We start from the raw sequence: 22,228 nt of genomic DNA on the forward strand, positions 1-22,228 counted from the left end.
ATTCTGAGCCCAGAAGGGCCACCACCCCAATGTCAGCACCTTCTGTGGCCACAGAGAGGCCTGGACCTGCACCTTGGGCTCCCAAGTGGCCAGACATGGCTTGATGGTTCTGTGACCCCCTGAAGGCACGAGCAGGGCCCTCACTGGGGTCTCGCCCTGCTCCCCTGGCTCTGGGTGCCTTTGTGGGAACCTGCCCACATGGGGACACAGCCTTCTTGGGCCTTCTGGGTCCACATGGGTACCATCGTGGCCTGTGAGCTGTGGGGAGGGTCGGGTGGAGCAAATGTAGAGGCAGAGGCTATGCAGGTACAAGAACAGGTGGACCCCGAGGGGCAGGAAGGCAGAGGCTGGTTGCTGATGATCCTCCCAACTGGGCCAAGGAGGGTTGGGTCTCGGGGGCCATGGTGGGTTTAGAGGCCATGGGACAGCCAGGGGGATGTGGCTAGGACAGGTGTGTGCTCTGGCTGTGGGATGTTGAAGGCCGGCGTGTAGTAGGGGAAAAGAGCAAAGACGAGAAGGTGGCTGGGGGAGCCCCAAGGGAGCTGCCAGGCCCAGGAGGGTTCTGGTGGTGAGAGCAGACCTAGGAAGGGCAAGGGGGACTGGGGAAGTATATGTCCTCTCCCTAGTTGAGCCCAGCCTGCCCAGACATGGCTGGAGAAAGACCAGCCTGCCCTTGCCAGGCCCAGGGGCCCCTTGGTGGCCAATCCCCACTCTGCCTGTGCCCCTCCCCAGGAAGGTGTCCCTGTGCTCCAGGCGTGGAGCAGAGAGGCCTCTGCTGCTTGCTCTCTGGGGGGCACCTGCCTCGGTCCTGGAGCAGATCTGTGTGTGCCAGGGCAGGAAGTGGGCTCCACCCCGTGCCCCTGCCAGCCAGTACACCCCGCAGCGGGTCCCCAGGGCGCTGCTCCAGCTGGCAGTCCCCAGTGGTAGGCAGGCCTGAAGCTGGGGTGCTGCTGGGCTAGGGCAGAGGTTATGGGGCTGGGGGGTGGGCGGACAGCAGAGGAAACCGAGCCCTGCCCGCCTCCCCCTCCCGCTGTGCCGGCTCTGCCTGGACCCACGCGCTGCTTCCCGCTGCCCACCCTGCCCCCTGCCACGCTCTGGCCACTCAGCCCCGGAGGCCCGGCCCCCGCCCCACCAGGCCCAAGGGCCGTCCAGGTTGGGGCAGGCCCTGTCAGGGAGAGGGCACGGGGGCTGAGCCGCCCACTCATCCCACGTTGGGGGTCCCCCTCTTTTATTTCTGTTTCTTCCTTCCTTCCTCCCTGTCGCCTCTCGCGCCTCCTCGCACCCTGCTCTTCTGCACCCCTCCTGCACGTGCCGCCCACCTGCCCACCTGCCCTGCAGCCCACCGATGAGAGGAGCTGGGTGTACTCCCCGCTTCACTATAGCACGCAGGCCCAGCCTGCCTCCGACGGCGAGAGCGACACAGTAAGTGAGCCCATGGCTGGCCAGCCGGGCCCACTCGGGGCTCAGATCAAGGCCTCGGCCCAGGAGGGCCTGAGGGCCTGGCCCCCAGACACCCCTGGGACCAATGGGGAAACTGAGGTCTCCAGTGGGAGGGGCAGCCGGGTCCTGCTGCGCCATGGCCTGTGTCCAGCCCTCACGGCTCCCGGGGTCCCTGGCTTGTGGCATTAGCCACGGGAGGCCGGGCGGGTGGGGGTTGGCCCCAGCCCACTACGCGCTCACCCGCCGCCTTGCCTCTGCAGTAATTCCTATGCAGACACTGACCCGGAGCCGAGTGCCGCTGCTGCCCCGGCCGCTTCCTGGAGGCACTGCCCGCCTCGCTCAGCCCAGAGCTCGGGAGACACCCGCCTGGCAGCCAGCCCTCATCCTCGTCCTCCCCTGACGACACCGACACTCCTGGCTGCTGAGCGAACCCCATCTGGACGGCCTGCCCCGCCCTGGCTCCCGGATGACTACCTACGCCTGATACTGTGAACCCTCCTGCATTTCCGATCATGTATTTATTTTGGGTCCTTATTCTTTGCACAGACATGGTAGCACACACGTGTGTGTTTTTTTAGAAAAAGAAAAAGGCAAAAAAAAACCACGATGGAAAAGAAGAAACTCTATTTCACTGCACTTTTGGTTCATTGCTGTGCTTGCATGTTTTGCTGAGGGAACCTGCGCCCCAGCGGAATCCACTCTAGGTCTGGGCCGGGGTGGACAGGCCCCTATGACAGAAGGGCCACCGTGTTCCCCAGGGTGCCTCTGGAGGCTGCACACTGCGTCTGCCAAGCACTGTTGGCTCATGTTTTGGGGCCGAGAGAGCTAGACACCATCCTTGAGGGCAGCACGGTAGTGGCTGGGGACGGCTTTTCACCAGTGGCCCTGCCATCTCTCAGCATCTGTCTCCCACCACCTGCCTACCCTGTGACCACGAGTAGGAATCCCCAGGTGTGATGAGAACCTCCATGTGGACACATAGCTGCCCTGACTCAGTGGAGCTCAGGGCTTTGGGCTTCTCTCCTCCGGAAGACGGGCCGAGCCAGGAGGAGGCAGCCAGGCACTGAGGCCCTGGGACTTCCTAAGATCTGTGTCCTGAAGGGGAGCCCCCATGGGCAGGCCGCCAGGGCTAGAAGACCAGATCCCCTCCTGTTAAAGGACTGAGGTGGGCATCCTCTCTCTTTTAAGTGATGGAGACACTTGTGCTGATTGAAGGATAGGAGAAGAAATTCTTGGTGAAAAAACAATTTTTTTTGGATGGTCCCACTTCTGGGCCCAGAGCCCCACAGGGTGACTGCCAGGGGCCCTGCTGTGTCCTTAGGCGGCTGCTGGAGCTGACAGCTTTGCAGGGTCTCTCCTGCCTGCCTCCAGAGAGGGCTGCATCAGGGATTGTTCACCTGGCCCACCTGGCCCTGCATGGGTGGAGCTGGGAGCCACCGTGGAGTGGAAGTTGCACTTTGCTGAAGAACTCCCACCTTTGCCTCCCTGGTAGAGCCTGAGATGGCTGGAGAACCCGCCAAGCCAGGATCTGATTTTCAAGTTCATTGCAAGCTATGTACACTGCTGTCCTTTCCTACGAGGGCCCCTCATCGCCTCCCCTGGCACAGCCTGCTTTTTGCACCTGGACAGAGCCTGTTGGCTGGCTGCACCCCTCCTCGGGCTGTGCCCTGGGGGCTCTCCCCTCACAGGGCCACCAAGGATGCCACAGCACGAGGCTTGGGGAAGAGGACCCATCAGAAAAATCCTGCAGGTGTTCTGCTCCCCTCCTACCCACGAGGGTGTGTACAGACCCTGGAGCATCCTCACCTGGACTTCCACCAAGGCACCGTCCACAGTGCCCCATGCGCACAAGTCCCCAGTTGGTGCCCTGTCCCGCCCGGAGGAGGTGGGCTGAATGGGCAGAGGTCTGAAGATGACTTAACAGCCACTGTTATGTCGCGCCAATGCCGACATCAGAGCCCCTGCCCAGGCCCCCAAGGCTGGCTGCAGAGATGCGGTGCATCCCATGGGGACGACCTGAGCAGCAGGCCCCACTTCCAGGGTGCCCTCGGCCACCTGGAGCCGGGGAGCGGGGCCCCGGGGCTTTCTTGAGTGAATCACAGACAGATGCTCACTTGGAGAAATTTGCAAACCTCCTGGACATCATGATGTTTTCATTCCCGTGCTAAGTCATGAATACCCCTTCAGAGCCGCCTTTGTGTTGGTTGTATTTTTTTGTCCCTTTTTCAGAGAACTGTCACATGGATGCAAGGTGGTCCTCGGACTAGGCTGCCAGGAAGTGTGTGCTTATGGTCAGGGTGAGAGGGTGGGAAGGCAAGACCTTATTTATAACATGCAGCAAACTCACAGCCTTCCCCAGACCCCCAACAGGAGGGGCCCTGGACCCACCCAGCTGTCATCCCACCCCCAGGATAGAAATCTGCCAACTCCTTGGTGGTGATGCTCCAGTTCCGTCCCAGCTCATCCTTGACAGCTTCTGTCACTGAGAACGTGGGCACTGTCTGCCGTGCCGTACTGTACACGGGAAAGGTGTGTCCTGAGACTGACAAGGTGGGACCTCCCGCGTGTCCCCTCCCAGCCACCATCCTCTGCCTCCTCTCGCCCCCTTCCTCCACCACCTGGCTCAGTGCAATACTCCCATCCCCATGGGGTCCCCTGCCATGGTACTGTCGCTGCAGCCCCTCGGTCCCCACCCCAGAACAAGCACCCTCAGTCACCTTCTCTGGTGATTCAGTTGCATCGCCTGTCCCCACCCCAACCCCATTTTTATGGCCCAACTGATTTCCAAACACAACAAAACTGCAAACCTTGTGTGTCTTAATCTCACTGGGGGTCCCGTGTGCTCAGCCCCCGTGGTCTGGTGTGTGACAATCCGGGGCTCAGCCTCCTCGGGCACAGAACGCCGGCCCGCTCAAACCCAGAGCTGTGGGCGCCTCTGTGACCGCAGCCACTGCTGGCCCCATAACACTCGTATGCAGCCCCAGATCCTCCCCCTCTCCAGCCCCGCCACCCCCCCCCCCCTTTTTACGTTGAAGAGATCTCTAATAAATCGGGTAATAAGCATCAGCCGCCTCTCTCTGTCTCTCTGGTGGTCTGGATGGGAGTTTAAAGACTGACTTTGAAGGAGAACACAAAGAAACCTTAGGAAGAATCACAATAAATAAGATCAACAATGGACCCAAATGCTTTAGTAGCATTGGCTTCCACTTCGGCTAGGAAAAAAAAATTTAAAAGCTGACCGCAGGGGACTCCCCTGACAAGCCACTGATTAAGACTCTGCACTTCACTGCAGGGGACGCAGATTTGATTCCTGGTCAAAAAATTAAGATCCTACATGCCGCCTGGCCAAAAAGATTTTTTTAAATAAATAAAAGCTGACCTCAGGAACACACATTCCTCAGAGACTGTTCTGCCAGTCCGTCAAACTGAGTATTGCATGGACCCCTTTTAAGGGGAAAATATTTCTCCCTGACTACCAATTTGAGAAACACTGCATTGAAAACAAGATCCTGTCTGTAAGCAAGCCCTTGGCAACCCAGTTTTGGTCCCAGACACAGATAGCACATCTCGGTGGTACACAAGACTAGGTGATCACGACTATGTTCCCCTTATGATCAGAGAGGAAATATGCTCAAGGATGCATCCGGGTGGGGAAAAGCACGTTTTGGGCCAGCCTGTCACCAGGACAACCCACATTCCAAGACAGGCAGTTATCAAGGGTTGCCTCCATGCCACCACCCTCCAACCTGCGCTGCAGCACCAGGCAGAATATGCAAAGCTAGCAGCATCTAGGATGGTGTCTGGAAGTTGTGTTCTACACAGTTAAAGAGTTGGCTTAAAGAATTAAGCACCATCCCCTGGGGTGGGGCTTGGGGAACTCAGAGCAGGACTTTGGGCTCCTCCAGATCTTCGGGCTTCCACTGTCGCCCCTTTGTGGTCTTGCCCCTCCATAATGGCCCTGCAGGAACTCCACCTAAAGACCCCTTACTTCCCTCCCTGCTCAAAGCCCTCCCACGGTTCGCCGGCACCCACTGGACAAAGCCGGACGGGCCACCAAGTTCAAATCACAGCTCCACACTGGCTCATTGGGGGCGGGGTTTTGGAGTGATTTTCCCTCTCTCAGCCTCAATTTCTCCATCTATAAAATGAGTTAATGAGGAACTTAAGACGTTATGCAAGTGTTTTTTTTAAGCTTAATCCAGGAAACACAGGTATTGGCAGTGGTGTAGCATGATGAAGACTCTCACAGAGGGTCAGCCCATCGTCTAAGACTTTTCGGTCTCCATCCCAGCTCCCACCCCTCGTCTCCTGGAGCAGCCTGGATTTAAACGTACAGTCTGGAGGCTTCCCCGCCTCAAGACCAGAGAGAGTTCGCCCTCAAGACACGCCTCCTAGGCCACGCCCCAGAGACCCCGCCTTCTCTCGACCACGCCTCTTAGACCCCTCCCATGCCGGCTCCTCTTCCTCTCTGGGCCGGCTTCTTGGTCCCGCCTCCCCAGGCCCCGCCCCTTACAGGTCTTCGTTCGCATTTGCTCCGCCCACTGTTCCTTTGACTCGCTAAGGCGCTAGGACCCACCTGGGCCTGCCCTTAGTATTGCCTGAAGAGCTAATCCCAAATTCTGGCGGCGACAGTCCGGCAGGAGTCCATCACTTAGGCCACATTGAGGACAGTGGAGAGGTTAAGGAGGATCGAAGTCCCCGCGGCATGGGGCGACAGGATGGGTTCCAATCTCCCTGCTCAGGCGTGGGCGGGGCAACCAGGCACGCGCCACAAGCGAGGAAGGCCCCCGGCACAGGCCCCGGGTATTTGTGTCAGCGCCGTCGGCACCGTCCCAGCCGATGGGTCGGGATACGCGCTCGCGCTCGCGGTCGGCTGGTCGCAGGGGTCGAAGGCAACGGAGCCGGAGCGGGAGTCGGAGCCGAAGTCGGAGCGGAAGCCATGGGCGGCGAAACCGGCGTCGCCGAGACAACGAGGGGCGACGCAGACGGAGGCGGAGGAATCGGGAGCGCAGGTAGGGTTGCTGTGTGAGCCGCGCTGGAGGTCCAGCTCCAGCGTTCGGGGAGCTGAGAGCCCCTCGAGTTAGTCAGGGAGGACTTCCTGAAAAAGGAGACGTCTGAGCATGTCGCGATTAACCAGGCAGCGATAGGAAAGCGAGAGGCTCCAGGAGCGAGGCGTTGGGGAATCGGTGAGGTCGGAGAGGAAGCGGGAGACCAGATCGTGCAGGCTTGTGTATCGTCATGAAGCATTTTTAGAGGGAGTAGGGAGCTGTGGAGGATTTCGAACCAAGAAGTGATGTCTGGATTACCTTGCACAATTCCCACTGGCTTTCGCGTGGAGAAGGGACTCAGCGGGACTGCAGGAGTGACACCAAGGAGCAGGAACGTAGTAACAGTTGTTCAGGCAACAGATGATAATGGCTTTCTCGAGGGGAGGCTGTGCGAAGGTACAGTGAGAAAGTGGGGAGATTTGAGAGGGATTTCCGAATTAGAAGTGACAACACTTGTTCATGGGGTGTGAGAGAGAAGAACTATTGATGACAGGTGGCAGGACTCGGTTGAGTCCTCAGACTTGTTGCTCAGCTTCCCATCTGCCCACAGCCCTTTTCTTGTGGAGATGGGGCACCTGGCCAGACTTGGCTTGAGTCTGCTTCAGTGTACTCCAGCACAAGGGAATCAGCATGGAAATAGGGACTGACTCTCAGAGCTGGGTCCTACTGCTGGCTCAGCCTGTAACTGGCAGTCCCTGCCCCACTTTCACCCAAGTTCTGTCATCTGTGCCCTCGGGATCTCCACAGGGGCTCTGGAAGCATGCACTGTTCTTCACACCATAGCCAGAGTGGCTGTCATCCACTGATCACGCTCTAGGTTTGAGAAGGTGGCTTTTCCTTTTGAGTCTCATAAGATCACTGCCACCCAGGAATTCCAGGAAGATGAAAGCAGTGAAAATAGTAAAGAGATGGTTTAAACCAGGATTTGGTAAACTACAGCCTGTGGGCTGAGAATAGCTTTTACATGTTTGAATGTTGGGGGGGGGGGGTGGGAAAGACAAAAGAGTAGTAGTTCATGACACATTAAAATTACTTGAAATTCAAGTTTTAGTGTCTAGAAATAAAATTTTATTGAACAAACTTATGCCCGTTTGTTCATGTGCTGTTCGTGGGCCACTTTTGCCCTGTGATAGCAGAGGTGAGTTGCTGTGCCATAGACCATCTGGCTCTTCACAGAAAAAGTTTGCTGACTCTGGTTTAATGTTTAATGATGTTTTAGCAGTGGTTTGGGGGTAGCAATAGATTGTTATTGTCACCTGTTGGTTTCTAAGATTTTAGTTATTCACGAGAATCAGCCACTCTAGATAGGTCATGCAAATCAATGTCATTTATGAAGATTTGGCCAAATTTGTAGTTTTTGTTTAAGTAATGCCAAATAATTGGTTTTTAAGGTGTAAATTTTCTGACGTGAGTTTAATGGGTGGAGCACTGGACAAAATAAAGACAGATTTAGTTGCTTAAAGGCCCCCAACATTAAAGAATCTATCCCCAGGGTTTGTACTTTGCCTGCCCTCCTCACCTTCCCTGTCAAGGCCCTGTATTCCCACCAGTCTTACTCCTGCCTGTCCTATAGAGCCAGGTAAACACCACCTTCTTCCTGTAAGCCCTCCCTGGACGCCTTGTTATTGTTGTTTAGTCGCTAATTTGTGTCTGACTCTTTTTGCAATCTCATGGACTGTAGCCCACTAGGCTCCTCTATCCATTGAATTCTCTAGGCAAGAATATTGGAGTAGGTTGCCATTTCCTTCTCCAGGGGATCTTTCCCACTCAGGGATCAAACCCATGTCTCCTGCATTGCAGGCGAATTCTTTATGACTGAGCTACCAGGGAAGCCCCCCTGGACACCTTGAACAGAGCTTATAGTTCCCTCACCATCTGGCCCAGGCCACTTGCCCTCCTACCTTCCTTCCCATGCTCCCCTTCACTCACTCTGCTCCGGTCACACAGGCCTGCCTGCTGCTGTTTAAATATGCCAAATGAATTCCTGCCCCAGGGCCTTTGCTCCTGCTGTGCCCTTTGCCCCATCACTCTCTCCAGATCTCCCTGTAGCTCCCCCACACTTCCTCCAATGTCACCTTCTTAGCGAGCTCCTCTCTGACCTCTGCTTGCCCTAATGCACTGTCACTATCCTAGTGGCTCATGGTCCCATCTAGTGTCACACTTGTTGATGTGAGCCCCACAAGAGCAGGGACCATCAGTGTTTGGGTCACTGCCATGTTCCCAGAACCTAGGCCAGCTCCTGGCCCCCAGCAGGCGCCTGCCCAGTCAGTGGCAGTGGGACAGGCGACTGGCCAGCAGGCAGCAAGCAGAGCTTTGTGGGTTCCTTCCACAGGTTGGATTCAGAAGAGGAGCGGCCACGGCGAGGCAGGCAGAGCCGGAGCCCCCCTCCTGCCCACCGGCGCTCCCAGGACCGCTCCTCTCAGTCTGACTTGAGCGATGAGCAGCAGCAGCAGCGGGGCCAATGGGCTCGCCAGCAGCGGCAGCAGCGGACACGTTCCTGGTCCCCAGGCTCCTCGGCATCCAGCTCCGCATCCAGGGACCGCTCACAGAGCCCCCGGGAGGCAGCGGCAGCGGCCCTGAGCCAGAGGCAGAGCCTGCAGGAACGCCTGAGGCTGCGCGAAGAACGGAAGCAGCAGGAGGAGCTGATGAAGGCCTTCGAGACGCCCGAGGAGAAACGGGCACGCCGGCTGGCCAAGAAGGAGGCCAAGGAGCGGAAGAAACGGGAGAAGATGGGCTGGGGCGAGGAGTACATGGGCTATACCAACACCGACAACCCCTTTGGTGACAACAACCTGCTGGGCACCTTCATCTGGAACAAGGTGAGCCTCCGGCAGCCAGGCTGGGCCCTTAGTCCTGCTCATGTTGCTTGCCAGTCCTTTCTGTCTTTTTGTTTCATACGCTCTTTACAGATTATTTCCAAAGACGTTATTTAGCATTCCCAGTGCACGTGCCCAGGTTGTACCTGCCACTGACATTGTGTTCCCGCACAAGCACACGCACCAGCTTCTCCTCTGATGACACTCTCCTGTGGTGTAAAATTTCAGGCCCTCCACCCACAGAACCAGCCTAACCTCAGGCAGGATGGGAGAACAGGGTCTCAGCATCACATGCAGGGTAGGATTCCATGGTCAGGGCAGACAGAGCTCCACGATAATGGAGTGGACTGAGCCAATTCTGCAGGCGGCAGTTCCTGCAGGCAGCCGATCCCCTCAGCCTCACACTCCTCATCAGCAGAGCAGGTGCTTCGGCCTGGTGGGTCCCCACCTGGTAGAGCAGTTATGAAGCGTGGGAGGCTGTGCTGGGTATTCCCAGGGAGGGTGGTGGGAGGAGGCATCTGTCTCAGCAGGCATGTGGTTGGCCCTTCCAGGCCCTGGAGAAGAAGGGGATCAGCCACCTGGAGGAGAAGGAGCTGAAGGAGCGGAACAAGAGGATCCAGGAAGACAACCGTCTGGAGCTGCAAAAGGTGGGGGCGCCCCGGGCTTCCCTGCTTCCCTCCTAAGGGATCCAAGGGATGCAGACAGAAAGTGAGTCTGGCCCACCCTGGCTTAAGTCCAGGGGGACCTGATTGGCTTTCGTGGAAAGTTCAGGGGAGATTGGCCTCAGGCATGGCTGTATCCAGAGGCTTGGGCAATGACTCTACCTCAGCTTTTCTGGCCTCCAGTATTTATTCTAAGGCGCTCCCTGCTGGGTGGCCAGAGCAGCCCTGGCCACTAAAGCTACTGTGTCTCCAGCAGAAAGAGGGTTCCCTTCTGCCCCAGAGTCTGTCCAGAGCTTCAGGCATCCCTGGACCGATTCCTGTGTCCAGGGCTAGCCCACTGGGGCCAGGCGCCAGGAACAGTACCCCCCCCAACCCTGGGGAACCCCACAGCCTGAAAGGATAAGGGCAGACTCCACGAGACCCTGTCATCTGCTGTCCCCCCTCATTCTCTGCATGCGCCCTCAGGTGAAGCAGCTGCGGCTAGAGCGGGAGCGAGAGAAGGCCATGCGGGAGCAGGAGCTGGAGATGCTGCAGCGAGAGAAGGAGGCGGAGCACTTCAAGACCTGGGAAGAGCAGGAAGACAACTTTCACCTGCAGCAGGCCAAGCTTCGGTGCTTGGGCTCCCCATCCACTCCTCCTGGCCCCACCCCTCCTCCTACTAGACTTGCCCTTCTTCCTACTCATCCTACTAAACCCGCCCTACCTCCTCTTCCTCCTAGACCCGCCCCTCCTCCTCCTAGACGCCCCCCTCCTCCTGGACCTGAGCTGGTGGAACCCACTCTTGCTCCCCACCCTGTCCCCTTGGCCCTTGGGCTTGCACCCTGCACCTCCTCAGGGTCCCTCCTGACTCACTTTCTCTCTGCTTCCCTCATCATTGCACTCTCACCCCGTGAGGCCAGGTGCTGCATGTGGGACAAACATATGGCTGAGTAGAGGGTGCCAACCAGCCCTGACTGGCTAGGCCCTGGCCGTCCCCAGCCTTTGAGGTGTTTCGCTCATCAGCTTCATCTACAAACAAGGAAAGCGAGGCTCCTGAGGTGTCAAGAGTTGTCCGAGGTCATGTGGGCTGTGTGAGCCTCAGGCCTGGCCCCTACTCACCTGGCTACCCACAGTCCCCAGGGGGCTCAGACCCACCTGGTCACAGGGCTGTCTGGGGTTGGAACACGGTTAGCCTCTGATGCCCATCGCCCTGCACAGCACTGAGGCTTTAGATCTTTCACCCGGGCTGTCCTCTCTGCCCCTCTGTTGTCGCCCACCTACTGTTGAGACCCCACCTTGCTCCTGTCTCTGCCTCTTTCAGGGCCTGTGCCTTCCAACTTTTCTTGCTTCTCGGCCTGATGCCTCCTCTTCCACAAAGCCTTCCCTGACCACCACCCACAGTGGGCTGGGCTCCTCTCCTGGCTCCCAATCCGGGAGGGAGGATGCACCCCTGGCTCTGACACTGCCCTCTGCTCCCTGGCAGGTCCAAGATCCGCATCCGGGACGGACGGGCCAAGCCCATCGACCTGCTGGCCAAGTACATCAGCGCCGAGGACGACGACCTGGCCGTGGAGATGCACGAGCCCTATACCTTCCTCAATGGCCTCACAGTGGCTGACATGGAGGACTTGCTAGAGGACATCCAGGTATACCCTGCAGTGTGCCCCCGCCCCCACCCACCTCCAAGCCCCAGCCATGCCTTCACACCATCTGTGCCCCCTCCTCCAGGTCTACATGGAGCTCGAGCAGGGCAAGAACGCAGACTTCTGGAGGGACATGACGATCATTACGGAGGACGAGATCTCCAAGCTCCGAAAGCTAGAGGCCTCGGGCAAGGGGCCAGGTAATGTGGGCCAGGCCAGCAGTGTTGCACCTCTGAGTCTGGTAGGAGCGGGTCAGGTGGCTCCACAGAAGACCCTGATTCTCTGCAAGTCTCTGCCTCCCCTCTGGGGTAGCTACAACCTCACCAGGCCTCTCTGCAAGCCATCAGGAGTGGCTGGTGCTAAGTGAGGGGCTCTGCTGGTGGGGGAGTCTCACCCAGTAGTGCCAAGGGCTTCCTTTAAACAATCACCTAGCGCTTGGTTTCTGTGGTATCACCACCAGTGGGACTCTTCTGTTCGGGTGTCAAGTTTTCACTGGAGGCTCAATCTGTTTGAGTGAGAGCAGGGCCCAACTCCACTTGGTAGGAACCTTTGCTGTGTGGAGGGCTTTTTTTTTGTTTTGAGGGTTTTTCTTGCCATGCCGTGTGGTTTGTGGGGTCTTAGTTCCCTGACCAGGGATCAAACTCATGCCCCCTGCAGTGGAAGCTCCAAGTCTTAACCACTGGACCACTAAGGAAATCTGTGTGCCTTTTTAATTGCTTTTCTTTTCTTCAAAATGATTGCATGCATATAATTGCAAAGAGGACAAGCTCTGAAGCAGTGTCTCCCCCCACACCACTGCTGACATCTGGGCCCAGACCATTTTCTGTGGGCCTGTCCTGGGCCCTGTGGGGTGTGGACAGCCTCCCTGCCCCCACCCACTCAGTGCCAAGAGCCCCCAGTCGTGACAATCACAGATGTTCCCTGTATGGCCCAGTGTCCCCTGAGAGGAGGCAGGTTCAACTCTGGTTGAGAGCCACTGTCATAAAAGCTTAGCAACCACAGGAGCCCCACTGCTCCTGCCCCTTGAAGCCACTGGCTTTAATAACGACATCCAGCTCCTGGGGGCCTTGAGCCGGTGTTGCTAAGCTGTCAGCTCCATATCTCGCTGCCCACCCATGGCGGCTGAGGGACAGGCGCCCTCCGTCCCCTGAGCCTGTGTAGATGCTGCTCAGACAGAGTGGTTGGAGCCGTTTCCTTCCTCTTAGGAAGAGGAGGAGCATCCTTTATCTTCAAAAGTGGAGTTGTGTTTCTCTCAGCCCTCCTCTCAGGGCGCATCCTGTAGTAAGTCCCAGAGAAAGGAAGGGACTCTGCCATCAGTGTGTGTCCAGAGGACTTCCATGGCTGCACAGCAGTTAGGACCTGGCTTTTCCACTCCTGCAGTCCCCGGGTTCCATCCCTGGTCGGGAAACTAAGCTCCCACAAGCCTCACGGTACGACCAAAAAAACCCCTGAAAACAACAACAAAGAAACATCCAGAAACACCTGCTTGGTTGGCAGAGGTGCTGGTTGAGAGGTGCTGCAAGGCCCTTGGGCTGGATGACAGCCTGGGGCGTGGCTCTGGGGGCACACCCAGGCCAGCGAGTGAGTAGCTCGGCCACCAGGGGTGGTCAGCAGCCTCCCCAGAGCCTGGGTGTCCTTCCCGTGCACAGGGGACAACCTCCCAGCGGGTTGCCAGAAGAGAAGTGAGCACACGGTCATCAAACATTCAAAACAGCATCCACCTTTATGGAGGTGACGCCTCAGCTCAGGACCATGGAAGGCATGGGGGATTTTTCACCGATGACCCCACCTTCCGCTTCACTCCCCAGGGGGCCAGACACCTGGGAGGCTCCCATCCGGCCCCCTGCCCCCTTCCCTGGGCCCTTCCTCCTCGTTCCCCTGAGGGTGGGGTTGTCCGCCACCACCCTCCTGGGGCTTCCTGCCTCTGCACCAGCAGCGGAACCCTGCTTTCTGGGACCCCACGTCTCTCTCTTCTGTGGCTTGGTACCGCACCCTCTAGTAATTTCTGGAGCGAGGCAGGAAATTGTTGGTGTCCCACATGTCGGGAAGCATTTCCTCTCCCCACACTGGTGTTTGCAGGGCTGGGGCTGGAGCTCGTCTCAGGGCGTTTTCCTTCCGAAGCACAGCCCTGCTCCAAGGCTGTGGGAAAGTGTGAAGGGACATTGTGCCAAGTGTCTGTCCACCGTCCCGTCCCCTCCACCCCATTTCCAGAGCTCCCTGAGTGCCTGGCCCATGGCCCCTCCTGGCCCTTCCCCCTATCCCCACCACATCAGTCACCCCTCTGTCCCCTTTCCCCCTTGCATGTTGTGGTTGGGGTCCCAGGTGGCTCCAGGTGTCCTCAAAGAGTATGTTTGTCTTCTTTGGGCCTGACTTCAGAGAGAGGAGGGGAGTTGAGAGGTGTGACCCCACTGTTACCAGAGCCCTGAAGATGGCAGCCTTCCCCCTTTCCAGTTAAACTGGCCCTTTCCTTTCCTTTCTCCTTTTCCTTCTCTTTTCTTTTTTCTTTCCTGTTCCCCCACCCCCAGCCACACTGCATGTGGAACTTCTCCACCTGGAGACTGGACTCGTACCCACTGTAGTGGAAGCACAGTCTTAATCACTGGACCTTCAGGAAAGTCCTCTTTTTTTTATTCTTTTCTCTTCCCATCACCTCCCCTTCTCTCCTTCTTTGTAGCTAGGGAATCCTCACTATACAGTAGGGTGTGCAGGAAAAAGTGGGTCCTCGGACACCCGTGTGGACTACCCAGTGCCTCACCCTGTTAACAGTCCCCATAGGTCCTTTAGACAGTGGCTTAGCGCCCGTGGCTTCTGTGGATTGTTAAGTTTTCACTGGTGGTTCCATCTGTCTCAGCAAGCAGAGGCCTGGCTTCTGTCTGAGTCAGTGCAGGACACGGCCCTGCCTGGCTGGGTGTGAAAGCTGCTGCCAGATCGGTTTTGGTCCCGTGATGTGTGTGCACCTGCAAGAGACCACAGCCAGGCTGCTGCTCCTACAGGTCCCACTGAGGCCAGTGCTGCTTGGGAGCCCAACTACTGGTTGCAGGGTCCCATGTTGGTTGGCTGAAGGGACTCGAGTTCTTGACCCTGTGTGATTAACTGTGACCCTCTGTCCTCCGGCAGGGGTTGGAGAAGCCAGCTTTTGAGCAGGGAACACAAGCTGGTAGCCTGCCCCACATTCACCCAGCAGCTGTGTACTGAGCCCCAGGGGAGCCCAGCACAGTGCTAAGCAAACAGCAGCTGGAGGTCCCCGCCCTTGGGAAACTGAGAGTTAGGCCCTTAGGCCAGGGGAGTAGGCTGGTGACTGCGGAAGGCCTCTCAGTGGACGGGACATTGTCCCAGGACTGGAGATGGCTGGGATCTAAGAGGCCAGCTTCATGTGGAAGAACTTACTGCTTGTGGGAAGCTCACATGGCGTGTGCAGAGGCCCTGGGGCTGGGCGGGAGGGTACACAGCTCGCTGTCTGATGAGCCACAAACAAGGAAGCCAGCCAGTGTGAGGGACAGGGGGTCAGTCAGCTTTTGCCTTGTTATCTGGGGCCTCTCAAATTTGAGGGGTTAGGGCCTGAGCCCAGCCCTTATCTGAGCCACCCCCGCCCCACTGCAGGTGAGCGGCGAGAGGGGGTCAACGCCTCAGTCAGTTCTGACGTGCAATCAGTCTTCAAGGGGAAGACATACAGCCAGCTGCAGGTCATCTTCCAGGGCATTGAGGGCAAGATCCGGGCTGGGGGCCCCAACCTGGACATGGGCTACTGGGAGAGCCTGCTGCAGCAGCTGCGGGCCCACATGGCACGCGCCAGGTAAGTGGGCAGGGCCTCTCTGGGAGCCCCCCCCCCCCCCAGCTCCCAGCCAGCTTCCCACCTTCCTTCCAGCCTCCACTGAGCACTTGGTATTTGTTTTCCTGGGTCACTCAATATCACAGGAAGCCTCAGAGGCCACTGCCACCCCCATCCACAGGCCCCACACTCCCAGTGTTTGAATTTTCTGCGTGCTTGGGACCATCATGTAAACACAGTTCCTGTCTGCCATGGAATGCAATCACTTCTAAATTTATCCTTTTCCTCGCCAGTCCGTGGTCCTTTTCTGGCCAGGGCAGGGACCTGCCCCCTCCCGGTGTCTGCCTATGCTGCATCCCCTTGCTGCCCTCAACCTGGTCCTTGCTGCATATTGGGGGTCTTGAGAAATCTTGGGTAGGGGCCTTCCCCATGGGGCTTCTGGATAACCACCTGGCCTGCCCCCCAGGCTCCGTGAGCGGCACCAGGATGTGCTGCGGCAGAAACTGTACAAGTTGAAGCAGGAGCAGGGCGTGGAGAGCGAGCCGCTGTTCCCCATCCTCAAGCAGGAGCCGCCATCTCCCGGCCACAGGTAGGTCCTGGCCTGTCTGTCTCCGCTCCCCAGGACCCTCTCCGGCTGCCGGCCCTGCTCAAACCAGCCCTCTCCGCAGCCTGGAGCCTGAGGACCCGGCCCCCACCCCGCCTGGGCCCTCGGAGGGCGGCCCTGCGGAGCCGGAAGCCGAAGGGGCCACGCCAGCGGAGGGTGAGACAGACGGGGAGGCGGTGCTCATGGAGGAGGACCTGATCCAGCAGAGCCTGGACGACTACGACGCCGGCAAGTACAGCCCGCGGCTGCTCACAGCGCATGAACTGCCGCTGGATGCCCACGTGCTGGAGCCCGACGAGGACCTACAGCGCTTGCAGCTGTCCCGGCAGCAGCTTCAGGTCACAGGTGCGTGGCGGGGGCGGGGCAGGAGGCGGGGCTTCCCAGCGGTGAAGGGAGCGTTGGCCTTGAACCCTTGGATCCTCCTCCGCCAGCTCTCCTGAGTGTCCCTATGTTCACCTGCTCGCTCGTTTGTCCCTGGCGCTCATTTGTCCCAAGGACACGGGGATGTTGGTGTTTACTTCCAGTGCCCGGCTCTGCTCTGAGCGCCTTACATGGCCCGTGGGCCAGGGCCCGGGCCTCCCTGGGCGCCCATCCTCCCTGGTACAGAGGAGAAACCGCCTCAGGAAGACCGGATCCAAGGTCCTCATGCGGGCCTCTAACTACCAGGCCCTTCGGGCAACTCGGCAGGGGACATGTGGTGTTTGGTGCCCACCTGGGAGGACGGGGCGCGGGGCAGGCAGGCCAGGAGCGGGGAGTATGACAGGCAGGGGGGCCGGAGGAGGGTGTCCAGGGTCCCAGGTAACGTGCCCCCCCACCTCACCACCTGCAGGCGATGCCAGCGAGAGCGCGGAGGACATCTTCTTCCGGCGAGCCAAGGAAGGCATGGGCCAGGACGAGGCACAGTTCAGCGTGGAGATGCCGCTGACTGGCAAGGCCTATCTGTGGGCAGACAAGTACCGGCCGCGCAAGCCGCGCTTCTTCAACCGGGTGCACACGGGCTTCGAGTGGAACAAGTACAACCAGACACACTACGACTTCGACAACCCACCACCCAAGATCGTGCAGGGCTACAAGTTCAACATCTTCTACCCTGACCTCATCGACAAGCGCTCCACGCCCGAGTACTTCCTAGAAGCCTGTGCTGACAACAAGGACTTCGCCACACTCCGCTTTCACGCCGGGCCGCCCTATGAGGACATCGCCTTCAAGATCGTCAACCGCGAGTGGGAGTATTCCCACCGCCACGGCTTCCGCTGCCAGTTCGCCAACGGCATCTTCCAGCTCTGGTTCCACTTCAAACGCTACCGCTACCGGCGGTGACGGCCAGGCCCCCTCCTGGAGCCCCACGACCCAGAGGGGGCTTGTGCGGAGCCGACAGCCTCCCCTGGCTGGGCTTGGTCCTCGCAGGGCCCCCCCTTCCCTGCATGAACAGGTCCCACTTCCCTGCAGAGCCTGCCTGGGAGAGCTGAGGGGATGCACAGACAGATGGGCCTGTGGCACTGACACACTGGAGGGGCTGCTAGGGGGTTTTCAGAGCCCAGGGGACCCGGCAGGTGTCGCCAGACCTCGGTCCCTGGGCTGACGCTGAGCCCCAAGTGAGACAGGCCCCACATCAGCCATCCCAAGTCAGGGCCTCAGGGCTGGCAGAGCACTGACTGGCCCTTGACGCTAGCCGCCGGGTGTGGGACCAGTGGGACCCAGGCTCCAGGCCCTTGAGTGCATGCTCCCCAAGAGACCATCCAGGGATGTCTGAGCTCTCAGGTCCCCCAGCTCGCCCCCGGTGTTGGCTGGGGGTCAGTCTCCTCCCCGTGGACATGGAGGTCCCGTTACTGCCCACTATCAAGTCTGGGAGCAATATCCTTCGATAGCTGCCGCTCCGGGGGCCCTGGCCTGGGCATTCTCCTGTCCCTTAAGGCTGCCACCCAGAGCCACCTTCCTTGTCCCCGAGTCTCGGATGGGGATAGTGGAGAGTCTGACAGGTACGATCACTCACCTAGTCACAGACTGCCAGTGGGGCCCCAGGCCGGCCCCCGCCCTTGCCCCGCGCCAGAAACAGGCTGCTTTTTAACAATTTCTCATGGAGACATTTCCAGCCTCAAGTGGGAGGAAGCCTGAAGCCGCCTCCACTCCTCAGACAGCCTGGCCCAGACACCTTATTTCATCTGGAAACATGTACATTTCAGGTTGTTTCTCTACAAAGATTTTTTTAGGTGGGAGGAGAAGAATCTTGTTTATTTTCATTTAATTGGTCTACTTGTGAGATTGCATGTTTTTTTAATAAACATTTTATTTTAGAATAATTTTAGATTGTCAGAAATGCTGCAGAGGTCGTCTCATGTTCCCGGCCCCCACGCCTATACCCACACCCAGCTGTCCACATTGCTAACGTCTTGGCGTAACCACAGCACATCTGTCAGAACTAAGGCACCAAACAACTAAGACCTTTTGAAAACAAGTACAACCCCTAAAAATAGTCAATAACGGTTCCCAAGGGAGCTCCTCGTCATCTGAGGGTTTCCTCCATCTTTGCCCCCCACCCTCACCCCGCAGAAGGAGGATGCTTAGCTGCTCACCTAACCCAGGGGATGTTGCTCAGCAGTGTCTAGGGACAACTGTGGTTGTCAAGACCTGGGGGACTCCTGGCATCAGGGGGTTGGGGGCTCCACACCCCACCGTGCCCAGGACAGCCACCGTCAGAGAGTGATCTGCCCCTAGGTCCCCAGCACTGAGACTGACACCCACAGGTCCCGCAGTCATCTCCCAACCCTGACAGCTGTGTCCCAGGAGCCTCTGGTTCAGCTCTGGCCTCCACTGAGGTGCCCCACCCCACAAGTTCTCATACGTCAGTGGACACGTTCTAGACAACAGGGCCTGGGGACTCGGGGGCGAAGTGCACGTGGTCAAGGGGTGCCCACTCCCCACTGCAGACCCTGGCCCACTCAGCCAGCCTGGTCCAGGTGGAAGAATACCCTTTATGGCAGCAAGAAGACCCCATCTATCCCCTTTGGGACCCTCCATGGACATCACTAATCAATGGCTGATTGCCAAAGCAATCAGCGTCCTCTGGGCAGCCACTTCCAGTTGATCCCTGGCCTGCTCCACTGTCACCCTGGAGCAAGGTTGAGTCTGGGGCAGAGCTTCCTCACCAGATGGGTGGGGCCCTGTTCTGTTCTCAGCATGTAGGCTGTGTGTGGCTGCCATGACCTGGCCTTTAGCAGGCGTTATGCAGACCTCACACCAGCCATACATGACAGCATTTACATCCATTTGGGGAACAGACTCAACAGAAACCCACGTTTTCAAGCCTAGAAACCAGTAGTCAGAGTTAGAACCCAGCCTTCTCCAACCTCCCATTTCCAGCCTCAGGTTCCCTACCTGCCCCGAGAGGAGTCCTTCCAGCCCCAGCTGGTCTTGGTTCCTCCTCACTTCGCTTCTGCAATTCAGGTGGCCTGTAGACCCCAAGGGAGGCAGTGGCTCTGGGGGAGGGGAACAAGGCGGCCATGTCCCCGAATTGCTGGGCATGTGTTTAGCAGGAGCCCCCAGTCCAGTGGGAGGAGAGCTTCCAGGCAAGGCGTCAGGCTGGGGCAGGGGAGGCACGAGATCTAGGGGTCCCAGAAGGGACTCTGAAGGTTCCCTGGGGGAGGGCCATGCCAGGCCTGGGAGGACAGGGCTGTCGGACAGAGAAGGAAGTTGGGCCTGCCTTGCAGAGGAAAAGGCAACAGGTGCTTCCAGGGCAGTGAAGAGAAGTGAAAGTCACTCAGTCGTGTCCTACTCTTTGTGACCCCATGGACTGTAGCCCACCAGGCTCCTCTGTCTGTGGGGATTCTCCAGGCCAGGATACTGGAATGCATTGCCATTTCCTTCTGCAGGGCTTCCAGGGCAGGGCTGAATGCAAGTCCAGGTGCTGGGTGCTAGGGCACTGGGGAGCCATAGAGGGTAAGTGAGCTGGGTGGGACACAAGCTGGGTGTCAGGAAGACCCATTAGGCAGACTGGAGGCACCACAGCACCCAGCTGCCCCAGGACCCAGCCCCTGCCCAGTGTACACCCAGCATCCTTCAATTGCCCCCAACCCCCACCTCAGCCTCTTCCTGCCCTTGGCTGAGTGTGAGACTAAGAATAGATGCTCCCTGACTCCCAGCGGAAACCATAGCCTGGGGAAGCCGGTCCTGAGCCTGACCTCTGTTCCCACCATCTGCTGCCCCCCACACCCACGCCACAGACCATCTCAACGCTTCTCACGACTCCTGTGTGCCCTTGACCAGGGCCAGCGCAGAGACCAGGAGATCTCCAGCCTACAGCCTGGGAGGTGGGGGAAGTGCAGAACTCATGGTCAGATCCCACCTGCATATTGCCTTGGACTCAGCCTTCCTGCCCTCCACGCCTCAGTTTCCCAGTCTATAAAATGAGCATTTTCGCCCCCTGCCTTGCAGAGAGTCCTGCTGTGACCCAGGCACTTGCTAATCTCAAGTCAAGTGTGTTTATCTGACCCCTGCCCTGGCTGTTTACCAGAAGGAGCACTGTCCTTTTATCTCAGGGCAGAGGAAGTGGGAACAGAGCAATCCTCCTCCATCTCAGCCCACCCCCCCAATCTGGAGTCCCAGCCCCACATCCTCTGCCCTCCTTAGAGTCCCCTGAAGCCTCATGCTCTCTCTTGCTTCCAAAGTTTTACACATATAATTTCTGCCCTGTCTCTTGGACATGTGGAACTCCTATGCATTCCACAAAGCCCCCGTTCTCACTTCTTCCACCCCATCCGCACTCCAGGATGCCTTTCAGACTCACCTTCTGGGCCCCCCTAAGCCCTGTCACTTCCTTTGGCCCTGCCCTGAACGCAGGAGGCTGGGAATGTTTGTATCCAGCTTTATTTTTCTTTGAGGGCAGGTGCGGTTTACAGTCTACCTCGGGCTCACAATTGTCCTACCATATGGGCTGGGGCAAAGAGTTTCCCTAAAGGAAAGGCTGGGAGGAACAAGACTGCCTCCTTTGATGTGGGGGGCATCAAGGCTTTACAGAGAAGAGGGCCTCAGAGCCAGGGTTCTGCCAGATGCATAGGAGTTGGGGAGACTCCTTGTCAAGGAAGAAGAGAGGGTTAACCGGCTGGGGACTCAAACAATGGTATGGAACGGAGGAGGGGCCATCTGGAGGGATGGAGAGGCCAGAAGGATAGTAGGTGGACCCAGTGGAAGGGAGATCAGGGCCAGGGCAGGAGTCCATCTTTCTCACTCAGAGCCTGTACCGGTGTGCCCCTCCCAGGCCCCCAAGGACTAGGTGGCGTGAGATCAAGGCCAAGGCAAATGGGTTCCAGCCCACTCCAAGCTCTAACTCAGGGCCAATGAGGCCCAAACTCACCCCTCTATGCCCCAACCCTGCCTTCCATGCGTCCTCGAAGGCCAGTCCCAAACCCGTGGACCCCCTTCACTCACCCAAGGCCCAAGGACTGTGGGCAGGAAGGACCTTTAAGAAGCTTCTCTCTTTCCTGCACCATGGTCTGGGTTCAGCCTCCACGCCTTTGCTCTAGCGGCACCCGGCTGCTCACCCTCTGCTTTCACAGCTTTGGGCCGATGAGACCCTGGCCCACAGCCCTGAATGAGTCACGGGGCTTTCAAGGAAACCCATCCTGTCTGGAGAGTCATTCCCCAGCTTCCAGCTCCCTGCCTCACGCTCGATCATTCCTGCAGTGACGGGCTCTGGGGAGCAGAGGGAAAGCGTACCTCCCCACCCCCACCTCAGGGGCCCAATGCCAGTCTAGGTGCTCCCAGATGCTCCCCTAGAATGCAGCCGCCCACAGCCCTCCCGCTCACCTGCTCCCGGGAAAACCTATCCGAGCAGGCTGCCCACGAGGCTTCCGGCTTCAGAGTGCGGTCCCTCTCCCCTCTGAACACCCTTGCACCCTCACCCCCAGCCCTGACAGGGCCCTCAAACAAACTCTACACTGATGAAGCATCTACTGAGCGCCAGCCACCCCTCAACCACCACGCACCCCCGCACTCACCAGCTCTGAGCTCTGGGCCCCTGGGCCCCTGGGCCGGGGTCTGGGCGCCCTGGGGAGCTGACCCCGCCCCCGCTCCCTCTCGGACCAGGGTGCTACCCAGACGGTGAATAACGCGGGGCTTGGCGGCTGGAGCGGCGCCGGAAGGGGGCCTAACTGGGGCCTGCTTGGGGGAGGGCGCGGGCGGAGGCTCCTGAGAGGGCGCCAGCCACCCTGGCCGCCGAGCCCCTGCCCCTGCGGCCCGGGATCCCACCAACGCCCCCTCCTCCAGGAGGCC

General features: G+C 58.6%; 2 protein-coding genes and 1 long non-coding RNA gene across 14 annotated transcripts in view; 2 read left to right on the forward strand and 1 right to left on the reverse strand.

Moving 5' to 3' along the window:
• The window catches only part of PIP5K1C (phosphatidylinositol-4-phosphate 5-kinase type 1 gamma), a 47,894-nt gene extending 43,391 nt beyond the window's left edge, over positions 1–4,503 (forward strand). For 8 of the 11 annotated variants that reach the window (XR_014056579.1, XR_014056580.1, XR_014056578.1 and 5 more), the window contains 2 exons: positions 1,339–1,422; positions 1,701–4,503. Coding sequence is in view for 8 of the 11 variants with exons in the window: in XM_081499787.1 (XP_081355913.1) it covers positions 1,339–1,422; positions 1,701–1,703 (87 nt within the window). In the remaining 3 variants the exon portion in view is untranslated. The remainder of the gene's footprint in view (positions 1–1,338; positions 1,423–1,700) is intronic. The other 3 variants (XM_081499785.1, XM_081499791.1, XM_081499793.1) reach the window with 1 other exon arrangement.
• A 1,100-nt stretch (positions 4,504–5,603) lies between these two features.
• Positions 5,604–22,063, reverse strand: LOC145509981 (uncharacterized). 2 transcript variants are annotated; one of them, XR_014056585.1, is made up of 5 exons: positions 21,955–22,063; positions 21,386–21,531; positions 19,337–19,437; positions 6,747–6,874; positions 5,604–6,538 (listed from the first exon to the last, which is right to left on the reverse strand). It is a non-coding gene; the product is annotated as an uncharacterized LOC145509981 (long non-coding RNA). The 2 variants fall into 2 exon arrangements; XR_014056584.1 differs by lacking the exons at positions 21,386–21,531; positions 21,955–22,063 and having other exon boundaries at positions 19,337–19,595.
• CACTIN (cactin, spliceosome C complex subunit) lies at positions 6,242–18,258 on the forward strand. The gene is made up of 10 exons (XM_081499795.1): positions 6,242–6,452; positions 8,821–9,307; positions 9,856–9,951; positions 10,432–10,577; positions 11,429–11,591; positions 11,674–11,788; positions 15,189–15,381; positions 15,824–15,946; positions 16,026–16,306; positions 16,791–18,258. The coding sequence occupies exons 1-10, from the start codon at positions 6,280–6,282 to the stop codon at positions 17,279–17,281; spliced, it is 2,268 nt and encodes a 755-aa protein (XP_081355921.1). The 5' UTR covers positions 6,242–6,279; the 3' UTR covers positions 17,282–18,258.
• Positions 22,064–22,228: the final 165 nt, after the last annotated feature.

The sequence above is a fragment of the Giraffa tippelskirchi genome, chromosome 6 (assembly GCF_054371585.1).
Source record: "Giraffa tippelskirchi isolate mGirTip1 chromosome 6, T2T-mGirTip1v1.2.pri, whole genome shotgun sequence".
NCBI lineage: Eukaryota > Metazoa > Chordata > Mammalia > Artiodactyla > Giraffidae > Giraffa > Giraffa tippelskirchi.

Excerpts from the sequence above, each read along its gene's own strand:
- CACTIN (XM_081499795.1), top strand. The coding sequence starts at position 6,280 with ATGGGTCGGGATACGCGCTCGCGCTCGCGGTCGGCTGGTCGCAGGGGT. Across the intron at positions 9,952-10,431 it reads ACCGTCTGGAGCTGCAAAAG|GTGAAGCAGCTGCGGCTAGA; the intron begins GTGGGGGCGCCC and ends ATGCGCCCTCAG. Across the intron at positions 11,789-15,188 it reads GGCCTCGGGCAAGGGGCCAG|GTGAGCGGCGAGAGGGGGTC; the intron begins GTAATGTGGGCC and ends GCCCCACTGCAG.